Genomic DNA, 14,186 nt, shown 5'->3' with positions numbered 1-14,186 from the left:
CTGGCAGCTCGTCCCACCGCAGGCTCCCGCCTAGGCCTTAGAAGGGTCAGTATCCCTCCCTCCCTCTCCCTTCTGGGGAAGGCGGGACTTCCTCTAGCATCTCTCCAGGCCACGTGTGGAAATCACCGATCCCGTCCCGGTTCGGGGCCGTCGGAGCGTGGTGCGCACCTCGAGTTGGTCAGTGGGCTCCTCGGCTTCCCCGTTTTCGCAGTTTGCATAGCTCGACACGCTTCCGACGTGTGTGAAGCTGCTCACGACTGTGACTGTGAGACATCCTGGCAAAACAGGCGGTCTGTTTGATTTCTAAATGAACGACAACCTCTGATGGTGAAAAACACTGATGTGTCCCTAACAAGCCTTTTGGCCAGAAATTTCTATGAACTCCAACCACGCCAAAGCCCCCAATTCAGTAACAGCAGTGGAAATAAGGTCTAGCTCGGTTCAGCAGTGGTGCATTCGCGCTACAAGTTTGTACTCATTTCCCTTAATATTAATGAACACTTATATAAGATCAGGAGAGGGATACTGCCTGTTTTTTTCTTTTTTTTTCAACATTATGAACACATGACAAAACAAACCAGAACAGATTGAAAATGGCAAGCTAACATAGTAATAGACAGTTCTTATTGGCTGGTTGCAGGTCTAAGACACAGACATTCAAATCAGGCTTTTCATGGTTTGGCGAAGCTTCTAGTGGGTGTGGCTGAGCACGAGTCCGTGGTCCAGACGCGGCAGTCGCAGGGCAGGATGTGAAAGGAAGAGGGCAGAGATATTCTAGGCGCAGCTGACAGATTCTCGGGAACTGTTTAGTTCAGCTTCACCAAGGAGGACTTCTGTAAGCTCAGATCCCCTGCTGCAGAAGCCTGCCGAATCACATGCGCCGGTCACCGAATCTTCACAGTGGGGATCGGCTTAAAGACACAGAACCGTTCTGTCCGTTCCCGTTCCGGCGTGGTGTTGGGGTCCACTCCACGACAGTCATTTCCGTGGACGCCTTTGGGGTTGTGAAGCGTTCGATTCACAGTTTGCAATACAAATACCCTGATACGTCATTTCTTTGCTATTAAGTATTTGATTATTATACCTTTTTAAATTCGATCTTTAAACCAAGTTTTTAATTAGTGTCACGTGGAGCAGTTCAGAGTATTTTTTTTTTCCCTTCCTTCCTTCCTGTTCTCCTCCCCCCGCCGATCCCGCGTGTGGACGCAGAGCTCCGAGGGGCCGTGGCCTAAGCCCTCTTGGCGTGCAGCATCTCGATGAGGAGGTTGTTGTAGGGCACGTCCCCGTTCAGGTGCTTGTAGTACAGGTACTCCTCTGCCTGCAGGCTGATGGCCCGGATCTCTGGCAGGCGCAGAAGCAGCTGCCCGAACTTCTCCGTCTGCTGCGGGTAGTTGCACAGGGTGTAGTCCAGCAGGGCCGCGTTCACTTGCTCCTGGACGCCTTCCACCAGCTGGAAGTTCTCGAGGTTTTTGACATCTGGATTGAGAAAGAAAAAAAGAAGGCGGCCCACGTCAATGGCGTTCTATCCCGTTTGCTACAGCGGCGTGTGCATTTGTGGCGGAATTTCGCTCCTGAAAGGAAGCGTGTTTTCCGTGCTGCTGAACCTCACTGAGCCCCACTCACCCAGCTTCCCGGGCAAGTGGTCACAGAAGAGCTTGGGAAGAACATCTTGTTGAAATTCTGCATATACCTCACATCAATTAGACGATGGGTTTCGAGCAAGGTCAACTCTATTCATATCTTACAAAGGGAAAGGTTTGCGGGTTCAGAAAGCAGAGGGATCATAATATATTGCCAGCAAATGAGTCCCTGGAGAAAGACCTATCTTAACCCAGTATATTGCACAATTCATATAATTCTGTATTAATTTTTCTGACCCAAGGTGAAATCTGTGTCCAGGCGATGATGTAGTTAATTCTAATAAAAAGTGACAGGGTTCTTGTTTCTGTCTGACATTTTCTAAATGGTTCTGAAAGCCTCTGACTTGTCTAACCTATGCTAATGAGCCAGCTGGTACACTCCAGTGCCTGCCAACGGAGCCCTCGCTACTGGGAACGTTCTAAAATACACATCTCGGTGACTAATGGCCTTCATCAAATGAAAGCCCTGACACCGAGGCGGGACACAGGCCAGGGTGGCCGGTGCCCTTTAACCTGGATGTGGTGTCTGAAGTCGGATACTTTGCTTTCCTTTTTGTCCCGGGTCACTCAGAGACGATAGACACAGGCAGCTCGTTCGGCCTCCCTCCTGGTGACCGTCCAGCCGTCGTAAGGCATCTGCCCACGAGGCCCTTATAAACACTGGTGACGGGGAGACAGAGTCAAAAGGAGACAGACAGACACACACGCACACACACACATGCTCACGCACACACGCGGACAGTGACCCACGGGAGCGGTGTGCTGGGGTTTCTCTTCTGGAGTTTACCTACATCGACAGTGCAGCTTCTATGCGACGTACTTATAGAAGCCTCTGGAAGAACATAGGGAGGTGTGTGCGTGTTTACACACATCCATGCTAAGGAAGTAAACCACCCTCGCTTCACGTTCCAGTCGGACACAAGTACACAGCGTGATTCTGAAGGAAACCACACAGCACTGCGACTCAGGGGAAACGCAGCGCGCCCCGGTCCCCGTCGCCACGGTGGCCCCCAGCCGGCATTCTCGGCGCTTGGTGCCATAAACTTGGCCTCTGCGCAGGCGCACGGCCACCCTGAGTCTTGGGCGCTGTCACCCTCAGGTCTCACCTGATGAAACCTGTCCAGGATGACTTCCGGGTTTACGTTTTGAGCCATGACTTTGCATTAAACACGCCTCCCCTTAGTACTGAAGTAGATAGATCGCATGAGCCTTGCATGCCACACCTATTTCAGACCGAGAGGGGAGAATCAAAAATAGTCGATGATGTATTAATGAAATGTGTGACAGATGCCCTGCCCCTTCTCGGGGTCTTTAAACTGGCAGCCAGGTCGTTGCCTACTTCACCTACTATATGCATGGCACTTCACAGCCAAAGCGTTTTCTGCCTATCTTATGTAAAATACTTAAAACTTATTATAAATGATTTAAAACTACTGCTAAGTATTAGTTACATTTGGTTCAGTGTTACGACATGTCAACGGCTGGAAACACCTTTGACACACCGAACGTAGGTCCTAGATCGTTCAGCTCCATCTGTCACAGGCTCTCCTTCTGGTGACAGACATGGGTCCTTCATTAAGCATCACAGCAGAGAGCAAAGATGATTTAAAAACAGTTCATCTGACTTCTGACAGACTTCTCAGAGCTGCCGCTCCTTGCCTTCCACCCCACTTAAGACAGAATTTAGCTTTCTCCTCTCTACGCGATGAAGAAGCTAAAAAAGAAAATAAGCAACGTTCGGGTGTTACGGCGATTGAAACACAAATTCTAAGAAAAAAATGGAAATGGAGGATTATTTTACACTACAAGGAAAAATACTCCAACAAGCAAGGAAAGCGATCGATAGTCACAGAGATCAGTAGGATGTAGGAATCTACAGAGTGAAATGTAAGATAAATGAATTATAGTCTTTTTGGAAAGCTGTTATTCAAACTTTTTTTTCTGATCAATGTATTTTTTTGAGAACTACGCTCAACATCCTATGATAAATTATGCCAGTCTGTTAGGTAAGAAAAAACTTCTAACAAACTAGAGAATATTCCAATTAACGTGCGCTTTATGCGTTGGGTGTATACGTCCAATACTGATGTTAATGTGAAATGACCTGTTATAGTCACTCTTAAGTCTCTTATAAGCCAGTTTCCTTTCCTCTGCTAATACGAAGCCAGCTTTCAAATGCTGATGCACTTGAGCTCTCCCCGAACAAAATACTGCAAACGTCACAGTGAATTCTCTTTACCTCCTTCGCTGAAACTATTTCCGAACTGAATATCAAGTCTTGATTGACGTGTTTTGCCAATGAGGGTTTCGCCTGGTGGGTTTGCTTCAAGGCAGACGCGCCCCCCGTTCACACCTGAATTTGGGTCCCTGGTTCCTGAGTCCCCCTCATCTCGTTTTCCCGCTGAGGTTGAGATGGCTTACAAGGGACCCAGAGCATTAGAGAAGACGGGATGCCAGGACCGAGGTGGCAGCTCTGCTGGAGGACTTGAGAATTGTATTCAGTTTTTAGGGAGAATCCACAGTTGTGCTCCCACAAGACCCGCGGAATCAGTTTTTGTGCCTATTCATGCCCTTTTGTGAAAATTTGAACATTGACATTCTTACCCATGGCCTCTGGGACATCCGTCCTACAGACCAAACCCATTTCATGTCGAGGAATGAATGGGAGCTGGGTCTCAACTTATCTGCAGCAGGAGGCTGTCACGTCGGAAATTCACTAATGAATGGACATTAAATTATATGAGAAAACAAAATTTGGACAAATTGCCACATGTTCTGTGGTCCTTGGAAACAGATGTTTTTGAGATTTGCTATTCAGTTCTCGTATTCAATAGCATTGGATCCCATTCGGATTTTTGAAAAAGACCCAGTTTGAGGAGTAGAAATTGACATGAGGCCAAAATCCCCGCCAGTTCTTCTGTGGCGTTTTATGCTGGATCTCAAAGTCTCCTGCGTTCAGCACTCTGTGTGCGCCTTTGAAATTTATGTAAGCTTCATTGTCATACAATTTAAAAACTCAAGTTAATGAACCCTATCATTACACATTCTGGGTTGCAAATGGTATGTAAACAGACAGAGGCATTTTCTCAACCCTTTCTCCACAGCCTTTAAATTTTGATGACTGGCAAAGCATTTTGTGTTTCTCCTCTAAGTATCAATCTCTTATCCTCTGTTCTACTTTATTCACTCAGGGACTAATTACCAACTTTTTATATGAGGCCGCATTATGATAAGCTCGCAGTGGGGTGCTCAGATTTTTTCCATCCTTATTGGAAAGTAAACCCTTAGGTCTTCTTGAATATATTATAGTGTGCTGGCTTTTCGGTCGTACAGAGCGCTCGGGCTTTCTCTGAGGATGAGGATGCTGAGCTCTGCCTCCCTGGTTCCTGCCACGTGGCCACGGCCTGTGGATGTCCCTAGTCAGCACACTTTTCTGTGATGGGTCCTTGGCTGAGCCAGGTGCTGCGGGGCTAGGAGGCGCCAACGGGGTGTCTTAGAAGGTGACTATCTTTGTAATTTGCCTGACGTGGGGTAAAAACTCCCATCTTGCCCTTTGAAAGATATAAAAGGGGCAAAAAGAGGCTCCCGGTCGTGCCAGAGGACACATGTTCCGGAGGTTTTGGGAGGGATGACACATCTGTAAATTGGCACAATTTGTCCTCAAAGACTCTTTCCTTCCATAAGCCAGAAAAGGAGAAAGGCAGTGAATTTCTGTAAGAAATTTTTAAAATTATTCTCGAAAGGGCTATACTGCAATAATCTGAATGTATGACTCTGTGAGAACTCTGCAGATCAACACGCCACTTCTCTTCATGGGAATAGAGCCCATGTCCCAGGAGCCGAGGGCTGGCAGGGTTAGACGGGGAGAGCGGACACTGTCAGTGCCGATGTCGAAGGTCCGATGTTCCCAGCAAAACTCGAAACTCAAGATTTTAAGTCTATCACTATTAAGTCCTTTATAAAAAGCATGTGTGTGTGCTTTTTACCCCAACAGCTATTTTTAGTAACCAGAACATACAATCGCCTGCCTCCATATGCACAATACCAACGAGAAAACGCAACTCTTTTTGGCAAGAGCTGTGTGTACAAATGTGGACATACAGCATATGCGTCGTTCATGTACATAGAAATAGGAACAAAAAATAATAGATAATGTGTGTGAGAGCACTTCAGACGTTACAAAGCAGCGGTGAGGGGCAGGGCCTTATTATTCCCACGTCTATAAATGACACACAGGCAACGTGTCCACATTTTACAGCTCTTGTCAAGGAGTTGCATTTTCCTTACTTCGCACCTTCACGTGGAGACGGTATATGAATTCATTCATTCATTCATTCATCCATCCATCCATCCATCCATCCATCCATCCATCCATCCATCCCTTAATATCATCCTTCCATCCATCCTTCCATCCATCCTGACAGACTCGGGCTAGGCCCTGAGCCAGGTGTTAAAGGTGCAGGAATAACAGACACAGTCTCTGTGTCGAGGTCTTTGAAGTGACAGATCAGCAGTGAGTGCACAGATGGGCCCCTAACCCAGGGCTCGGGGGCCATGAAGGGCTCCTGGGGGAGGTGACAGCAGAGGAGTTTGAAAAATGAGTGCCGCCCATGCAAAGCCTCAGGGGCAGAGAGAACGAGGACGTCTTGGATGCCTGGAAGGCAGCTTCACTTCCGTGGAGAAGGAGATGGGGGACGGCGGGGGCGGGCAGGATAAGGACGGAGCACGAGGCTGAAGACTGAGCGGGGCCACGCTGGGTTCCGACCCGAATGCAGTGCAGAAGCACCGAGAGGTCTGGAGGCGGAAGGACATGGCCAGCGGTGTGGTTCGAAGGAGCGCTCTGGCAGGCGTGCGGGGACGGGCCGTGTGTACCCGCCCCGGAGGGAAGGGGCAGTGTGTGGGGGAAGGGCGGTGTGTGCCGGGGGCGGGGGCATTGGGGTCCGAGGAGGGAGCAGACTCGGGGTGGGGCGTCAGGAGGCTGCCTCAGGGATACGGGCGAGCAGAAGGTGGCGTGTGCTCGCAGTGGAGCACCGCTCAGCGTTATGGCAGGGAGGGTCCCTAACACGTGCCGCCACGTGGGTGACCTCGGAGGACACTGCTCCATGACACAAGCCGTGCGATTCCACTTGCACGGTCTCTAGAGGGGTGGCGTTCATGGAGACAGAAAGGGGCCTCGTGTCACCGACAGAGGGTCTGTTTGCAAGACGAGACGCGTTCTGGAGGTGGCTGCACAGCAGACACACGTGGTGGGAGTCCTGATGGCAGGTTTTCTGATCCGCGTATTGTACACAATGAAAAGATTTTAAATGTAAGTTTTTGAACGTAATGTACCGAACGCCAGTGACTCCGCCACCACTGGACAGCACCGTCGGCCTTCGGGCTCCCTGCCAGTCCCTCCCCCAGCCAGCTCCGAGGCCCCAGAGTGACTCGCCCACTTTGTGCTGCCCCGCCCCCTCCACCCCTAAACCACGCGTTCCCGGTGTGGCGCGTTTGCCTGGCCGACGCCCCGCATTTGTCTAAGTTTAAAAGCTGCCTGCCACCCCACCAGAGCGGGAGTGGGAGCTGCGCAGGCCGCGTGCTTGGCCACATCTGCAGCTGCACCCCTGGCGCCCAGGCCAGACACGGCCCTTGATGAGCATGCAGGACGAGGGCACACAGCTCTCCATTAAACGCTGCTTGGCCTGGACCTAAATCTCTTCTTCTTCCCTTTTTTTTTTTGCCTTTGACACGCCCCCTCCTTCCACATCAAATCCACGCAGTTGTTTTCCTTCCGTGTAGAATTGTCTCATTAACAGCAAGCGAACAGCACAAACTCCAGTAAGTACTGTGCTTCCTGGGGAAACAGATTCGAAGAGGGAGTCTGACCCGGTGCCTTGACCAATGCCCAGACTGCCTGTGTTTCTCGAATTCTCTGGCCCCCTCTGCTCATGGGACGTTTGCCTTGCCACGCCCCGCGCCATCCCCAGCTCGCTCGGCGACCTGTGCTGGCACTGCAGTGCAGAGTAGCACTTTCTCAGGCCCTGTGGACACAGTGCTTACAGGACATCTCTCCCTGAGCGGCTAGTGGCGTCCCCAACCAGCAGCGTCTACACGGACCTCCATCGCAGGGTTGCTTCTGCTATTTGTCCTCCAGCAGGTAGCAAAGCGGTACACGCCCAGCATCAAACATCACCGCCTACGGGGAGCCTGCCAAGCTCCTCTCTGTTCATTCCGCACGCATCACACAGGCACTGGGTGCGACCTGACTGTCAACTGGGGACCTCGTGCACAGTGGTCGCCTGGCCGCCCCAGGCCAGCACGGTGCCTGGCACAGCGGGAACCCGCCTCCTGCTTGTTGGATGAAAGGCCGTTCCCACTCACTTCACACACCAGCCTCCCCCGGACTTGCGTCTGGAAGATCTTGCAAGTAATTCCAGTCGTATCTTCCTTGCTAAGCTTTCCAGCCTGTCTTCTGCGTCTTATTTCCCACCCGGCACGAGTGTGTCACTACACGCACGATGACAGCCAGGACCTGTGTGCTCTTGAACCTGCTGATCTGAGCCAAGCTCCCACGAAGACAGAGCATGGGCAGTTTCACTCGCTAGGAGTGTGGTGAGCGCCTTCCGGGAGCCAAGTCCCAGTTTGAAAGCCCCTTGTCTTGTTAGGTTCGGAACCAATGTCGAATATGACAGCACATTTCCTGTCATCTATTGCTAGTGAAGTGCAATTTGATTCAAAACCATCTAAGAAGTTGGGTTCAACCTGTAGGAGAAGGAGGAACACTTGGTTTGCTTGCTGTTTGAAAGGTTCATGTGACTGTGGTGGGGGACACTTGGGTTGGGGTCCTGCTGTGTTCAGGTCCACGTCAGCTGACGTGGAACCTTCCTGTTTTCCGGCTGGGTTTCCCAGAATTCTTAGGGATAAAACTGGGGAAGGAAGGCTGCACTAAAGACTTTTTAAGATCATGAATTGCAACATGATGGGTTTTATCAGTCTCTACATACCAGATGAGAGTAAAAACCACGGAAAAACACACAGAGAATCAAAGGCCCAACTCAAGTCTCTGGCTGGGAATCAATTGGATATTTTGAGCCAGGAGACAGAATTTAAAGGGAGGGCACAGGGTGAGGCCATGTCCTGGTCCCTCAAATTTCAGAAGAAGCAGTGCCAGATCGACTTAGCACCGAGAATCGCATGTCAAGTGCACACAGGATGCAGAGCTGCAGCTGGCCGGGCCGGCCATGGGGCCCTCGCTCTTATTATAAAGACCATCTGTCCCCTCAGAACACGAAACGTCCTCATGACACAAAGCAGCCCCTCCACGGAGAAAAGCTGGCTGTCTGTTCTCGTGGCTACGTCCTGACGCAGGGTTTGAGTCGCACGTTTGCCTTTGGTTTCCATTCAGGAACTTTTGTGCGTTTTTGCCAAGTTGTCTTACTTTCTTAGAATAGGATCTGAGGTGCGGTTTGTTCTGTTTGGGTGGCAAGTCGGGACTACGAATAAACCAACGTTATCATATGAAAGGGAATTAAACAGGCAGATCCAAGTGGGGATATATTAAGCCAAATTTAAGCTCCGGTTGCTGAGTTTAGCCTGTGCTAGATGTCTGCTTTGCCTCGGGATAAATTCAGCTTTCCAGCAAATCGAAAGGGGAAAACCGCCTCAGGTGTGATAAAATTTACAAGAGAATGCCGTGGACCAGTTCTTGTTAGAAATATTAGCTTAAAGGCATTCTTATCGTCTGTGGGATGAAGACTGTATTTGCATTTAATTATTTGACTTCAAACTTTTATGAACCCGGATCAAATATTAGCTTAGCCAATTAACATATTATATTCTGTGTGCACGCAGCTAAGAGCCTGATAACAGCACGATACTCTGTGGTGTCTGCGACTTTCCAAGAGAACAAACAGGTCACGTTCGGGAGTATAAATGTACATCCAGCAGACAAGGCACTCTGTCTGAAGGAAACAGGTGACTCGAAATGTCTCGCCACATTATAGCGTTATTCTGGAAGACAAAAGGCATGTTCTTCTAGGTATTTCTTCCTACCCATACGATCAATACTCCTTCATAATTCAGCATTTGAAAGAAATCCTTTTCTTTTAAACGACTCATGTTTGCCCAGCCACCATGCAGTCACATGGCCCGAAGCAGCTTCCTGTCACTTCGTTCCCCACGGAGAGCTGCTTAGAGCTGTCTTCTCCTGGATGGCTCTAGGTCTTGGGGACGCTGGGGGACACTACTTATGCAGAAGAAGGACAGGGATGGCGAGGGGAGAGGGGGCCAGGGGGAAGAGGTTTGTGGACACTAAAGAACAGCAGAACGGTCTGCAAGGCCACCGGCTGCTCATGTGGCCGGTGTCCCACGGCCCCCCGCACCCCTAACTGATGGGGCAGGAAACTTCATGAGGCCTCCTGTTGGACTCAGCCCTCTGAGCCAAGGCCGTGATGCTGCAGGACGCAGACATGGTCCTTGCTGTGCTGCTGTGCTCCCAACCCCAGCTCCTTGGGTAATGCGACCCTGGGGACAGCTTTGCAGTGAGGTGGCAGCGATGCCTCCCGTGGTTGGCTGTGACCGGATGTGCGTGCGGTCGAAATGGGGCAACACTGTTGCCCTGGTCTGCGGTCCCACCTTGCCCGCTTCGGCAGACCCTGAAAACCACGACACGGACACGACACACTTGTCTCTAGAAAGATTAAGTATCAGCCATTTCCAAAGAATGGAACCCAAGATGGCCAAGTCAACACAGGGGCGCGGAAAAGGGCTGGAAACTTTGCCTCACAAGCAGCAAGAAATACAGAACCCGGAAAACAGCCCGCGTCCTGCATTGTCTGTTGTCACTTAACTAATTAAGACTCAGAAACTTGAACTCTGTGCCAACTCAGACACTGCATTTGGGCTTTATTTTTCATAGGAAGTTTAAAGAATGCCTTTCTGTTTCCTACCGAGTAGCTAACTCAGGAGAAATAAATTCCGTCTAAAACCAGCAGCAGAAGCAGAAATTCAGTGCATTAAAGACTATAGTTACGATGTCATCTATTTTAAAATCCAATTTTAAACATTAAAGACCTTTTGTAAGGCACTTTATGAAATCGAGGCTTATTGTATATTATGATTTTTGAGGACCAAGTATTTTCTTAGCGCTTCGAACCTGTATCATCTAACTTCTTACTTTCATGTGACTTCTCCCAACACTCCTGGCCAGCCCCGCACCCTGAGAGGCACACAGTGAGTTAATGAAAGAATTGGGGAGGACTAGGTATTTTAATGTCGCATCTGATGCTTCCCCAGCCCCTTTTAATTGCAATGCACCGTGTTAACTACATCACTTAAGAGAAAGCAGGGCTTAGGGTCGCTACAATAGCATTTAAAGCACGTAAAGTTTCCCAGTGGCATTGTTCTGAATTAGTGAGGTTTATTCTACTTTGCATGTTCTGTTTCCACTTGTACTAAAAAGTAACATCACGATCCGTAAAATTCTTGCAACCTGATGCTCATATGAGAATTGTTATTTATGTAAGTCTGTTCTATATATCCAAGTTTTTTTTTAAAGTTCGTAGAGTTACAATGAAACTACTTTTTAAGAGCCAGATATACTTGTTACTTAGTACTACATCATTTCCCTTAGCTTATTAAAATTCTGCTCAGTAAGATCAGAGGTTGAAATAAAGGGAAAAAAATCCTTCAGCTGACCAATGCTTATTCTGAATCGTTTGGACCGTAAAAAGGAAAGAGAGGTCTTTGGGGTGAAGAAGTAAAGGGGGGAAGGGAAACTGATTACATAACGAGATCATTAAAGCCAAATACTTACCAGTTTTTTTGGACATAAATTAATAATTCATCCAATTGCTCAGGGATATGTACTTGTACGTGAAAGACAGAAAATCTATATCACCAATTTGTTTTGTATTTATTTTCACCATGCGGCAGAGAAAATAACAGGAAAGATTAGTCTAAAAGGGCCTGGAACGTTTTGCAAAGGAAGCTGTCCTTTCATTTACTTTTTTCGCGTCCTCATGCATTTTGCTAAGACAGTGACAGTGGGGACACCGAAGTATCCGACATCGGACCGTCTTTGTTTCATCAAGTGCCTCTATAGGAAGGGAGCTACAAATGTCGCCATGTCGCCATACCTTTTCACACCTGGGTATCACCACCTTCCGAGTCAGAAGACGTTTATGCTGTTGCAGCCGCGTGGTTTTCAACTCCTGCTTGTTCAGGGGACGCACTGATCCTCGCATTGCCACGTGGAAGCCGGCAAAAATGAGGAGGTGCTTTACGTCCGCCAGCACCGCCCTGGTCAAGCGGCCGGAATGAGGGAACTGCCCTAAGTCCCAGCGCCCTTGCCTCCTAAGCGTGCGTTATTTAACAGCGACTGCCATGTGGGAGGACAGCGAGCTTCCGGCTCGTGAAGTCCCATTGGCTGTGGCATCTTCCCGCAGTGAGGACTCTGTGTCCACCGTCTGGCCCGCCCCGCGCGTGAGGAAGGCTCAGGCGTGAGAGGTCCTCCCTGAGCCGGGCTCAGCCAGCTTACACGGAGAGCACTCTGACCCTGAGGGAGCACTCAGGCCCAGGGACAGTCCTGCAGCTGGCGGGGGCACCCGTGCCCGGTCCCCCTGCGGAGCCTGCCCTGCAGAAGCACCACCATCTCTCCAAACATGCGTGTCCAGGACAACAGACAGAACCTCAACACTCTCCCCATGAGCCTCACGGTGGCGAACGCAGCCACTTCAAGTTCAAAGGCAGCCCAGACCCACTCCAAGCTGCACTGGGCATTTAATTATAATAGCTCTCTCCTTGTGAAGTCGAGGATTCAAACGATGGCTTAAAATTTGAGCTTTTGGATTATCTGAGGATTCCTTAAGCCTCCACTGCAGAGAGTCAGAGCTCACTCTTTAAATTTCAACAGTGAATTAGATCGCGGACCGCAAGTTGCCATCGATCCAGCAGTGATCAGTCAGCGGTGACACTGGGGCCACTCACTGCCATGCGGGCATCTCCAGGAACAAACCATGCTGCAGTTACTCCTTGCTTGTGAAGAAAGGGGGGCTTCCATTGCTCAAATTCTAAAGTAAACACTTCTTCGAAGTGTTCGACATGTCTTCAAAATACGATTCTTGAGATGCTCACCTGTCTTTTTCTTGGTCTGTTGTGTAATTAATAGTGAAAACGATGTCATTTGAATTGTATTTTATTTTATTTTTTATTTTTTTACACCTACAGCACCTGGTCTTCCTAGGTGGTCTCCCATCCAAGCACTAACCAGGCTCGACCCTGCTTAGCTTCCAAAATGAGTCGTATTTTCAACTTGATAAATACACCACTTGGATATAGAACCGCTTCTTTTCAAAACGTACAAATCTCAGATCGTATGAGGTGAGCAGAGCCGCTGTTTGCAAAACTATTTCAAAGCAAGCACCGTCCCCAGCGCCCTGCTGACGCCTGATCCAGAACAGTCGTCGTCTCCCTGGCTAGGACAGTTGTGGAAGAGGGAGGTCGGTTTCACGTGCAGAGACATATGTAACCCTGCCTCAGCTGCCTAAGCATTTCAGCCTGTACATCATGGAGCCTTTATATTTATCGTCAACGATCTATTAACTGATAATGATACCGGGAGGGGAGGTTGACCCCTCTGGCTCTGAGTGTCCCCCATGGCTCCGGGGTGACGCATGATGACGACTGCCATCGGTCAAACCCAGGCCAGGCCAGTAGCTCCCCTTTGCTTGTGGCCGGACTGGAGGCAGTTAAGAGAGCGCATGGCCTCTGCCTTAGTCCCTTTCCCGAATGTGTCACGTGTGAGCACAGCCACCAGCGAGTGGGAAGTCTGGCACAGGAAATCGCACCACCTGTGAGGCTAGCCTCAGAACGGCCTCGCACACAAGGGCACATCCTGCTTACTGCGCACAGGATGGCTGGGACAATCCTGAAGGGGACACGCGCCCCGGAGCTGGAGGCGGCCGGAGCGGGCGGGGAGCCCTGGGGATAGGAAGACACTGCTGGGATCGTGTGGCGAAACACACAAAAATATCCCAAATTGTGTTTTCTTAAATGACTGGCATAAATAATGCATTAACACAACTGCATCCTGGAATAATGCCAGCGTAATTTCAGAATAGTTCGACACGTGAACTTCCTTCACTTTTTCTTAATTAGAGAAAATCCACATCCGGTGTGATTCGGGCGTGCAGTGACGCGAGTGTATTCGATTCTCTCCTCTTTCCCCGCTTCCTTTTCTTTCTTCTCCCCATCCTTCCTCTTCCTCCCTGCCCCTCCCTCTCCCCTGTTTCTTCGCTTCTGCATTATTACTGCATTCTTAGTGCATTCTCCGTTTCTGCTCCAAACGCATTCTTTCACTACGCATATTAAACACGCGTCAAACACCTACTCCATGTGCAGATATCTGACCAGCAGCCTCTTGGGCGGGGAGCCAGGTGAGCTGGTGGCAAACTTGCCGTCATTCTGGGTTTCCCCATAACGTGGTCCCCCGGGGCGTAGAAGGGTTGGTGCGGAAAGTCCCTCCACGTAGCCTGCCCCGGCTCCTCCTGGCAGGGTGGACCCTGTGTG

General features: G+C 49.7%; 1 protein-coding gene across 3 annotated transcripts in view; it reads right to left on the bottom strand.

Moving 5' to 3' along the window:
• Positions 1-472: 472 nt before the first annotated feature.
• NR5A2 (nuclear receptor subfamily 5 group A member 2) overlaps positions 473-14,186 on the bottom strand; it is an 88,302-nt gene continuing 74,588 nt past the window's right edge. For all 3 annotated transcript variants that reach the window (XM_039883502.1, XM_039883501.1, XM_039883503.1), the window contains exon 7: positions 473-1,476. In XM_039883502.1, coding sequence (XP_039739436.1) covers positions 1,229-1,476 — 248 coding nt within the window. In that variant the 3' untranslated portion in view covers positions 473-1,228. The remainder of the gene's footprint in view (positions 1,477-14,186) is intronic.

This window comes from Pteropus medius, unplaced genomic scaffold (genome assembly GCF_902729225.1).
Source record: "Pteropus medius unplaced genomic scaffold, Ma_sr-lr_union100, whole genome shotgun sequence".
Taxonomy (NCBI): Eukaryota; Metazoa; Chordata; class Mammalia; order Chiroptera; family Pteropodidae; genus Pteropus; species Pteropus medius.
The sequence above is the reverse complement of the archived record's forward strand: the minus strand, read 5'-3'. Positions and strand labels throughout refer to the sequence as shown.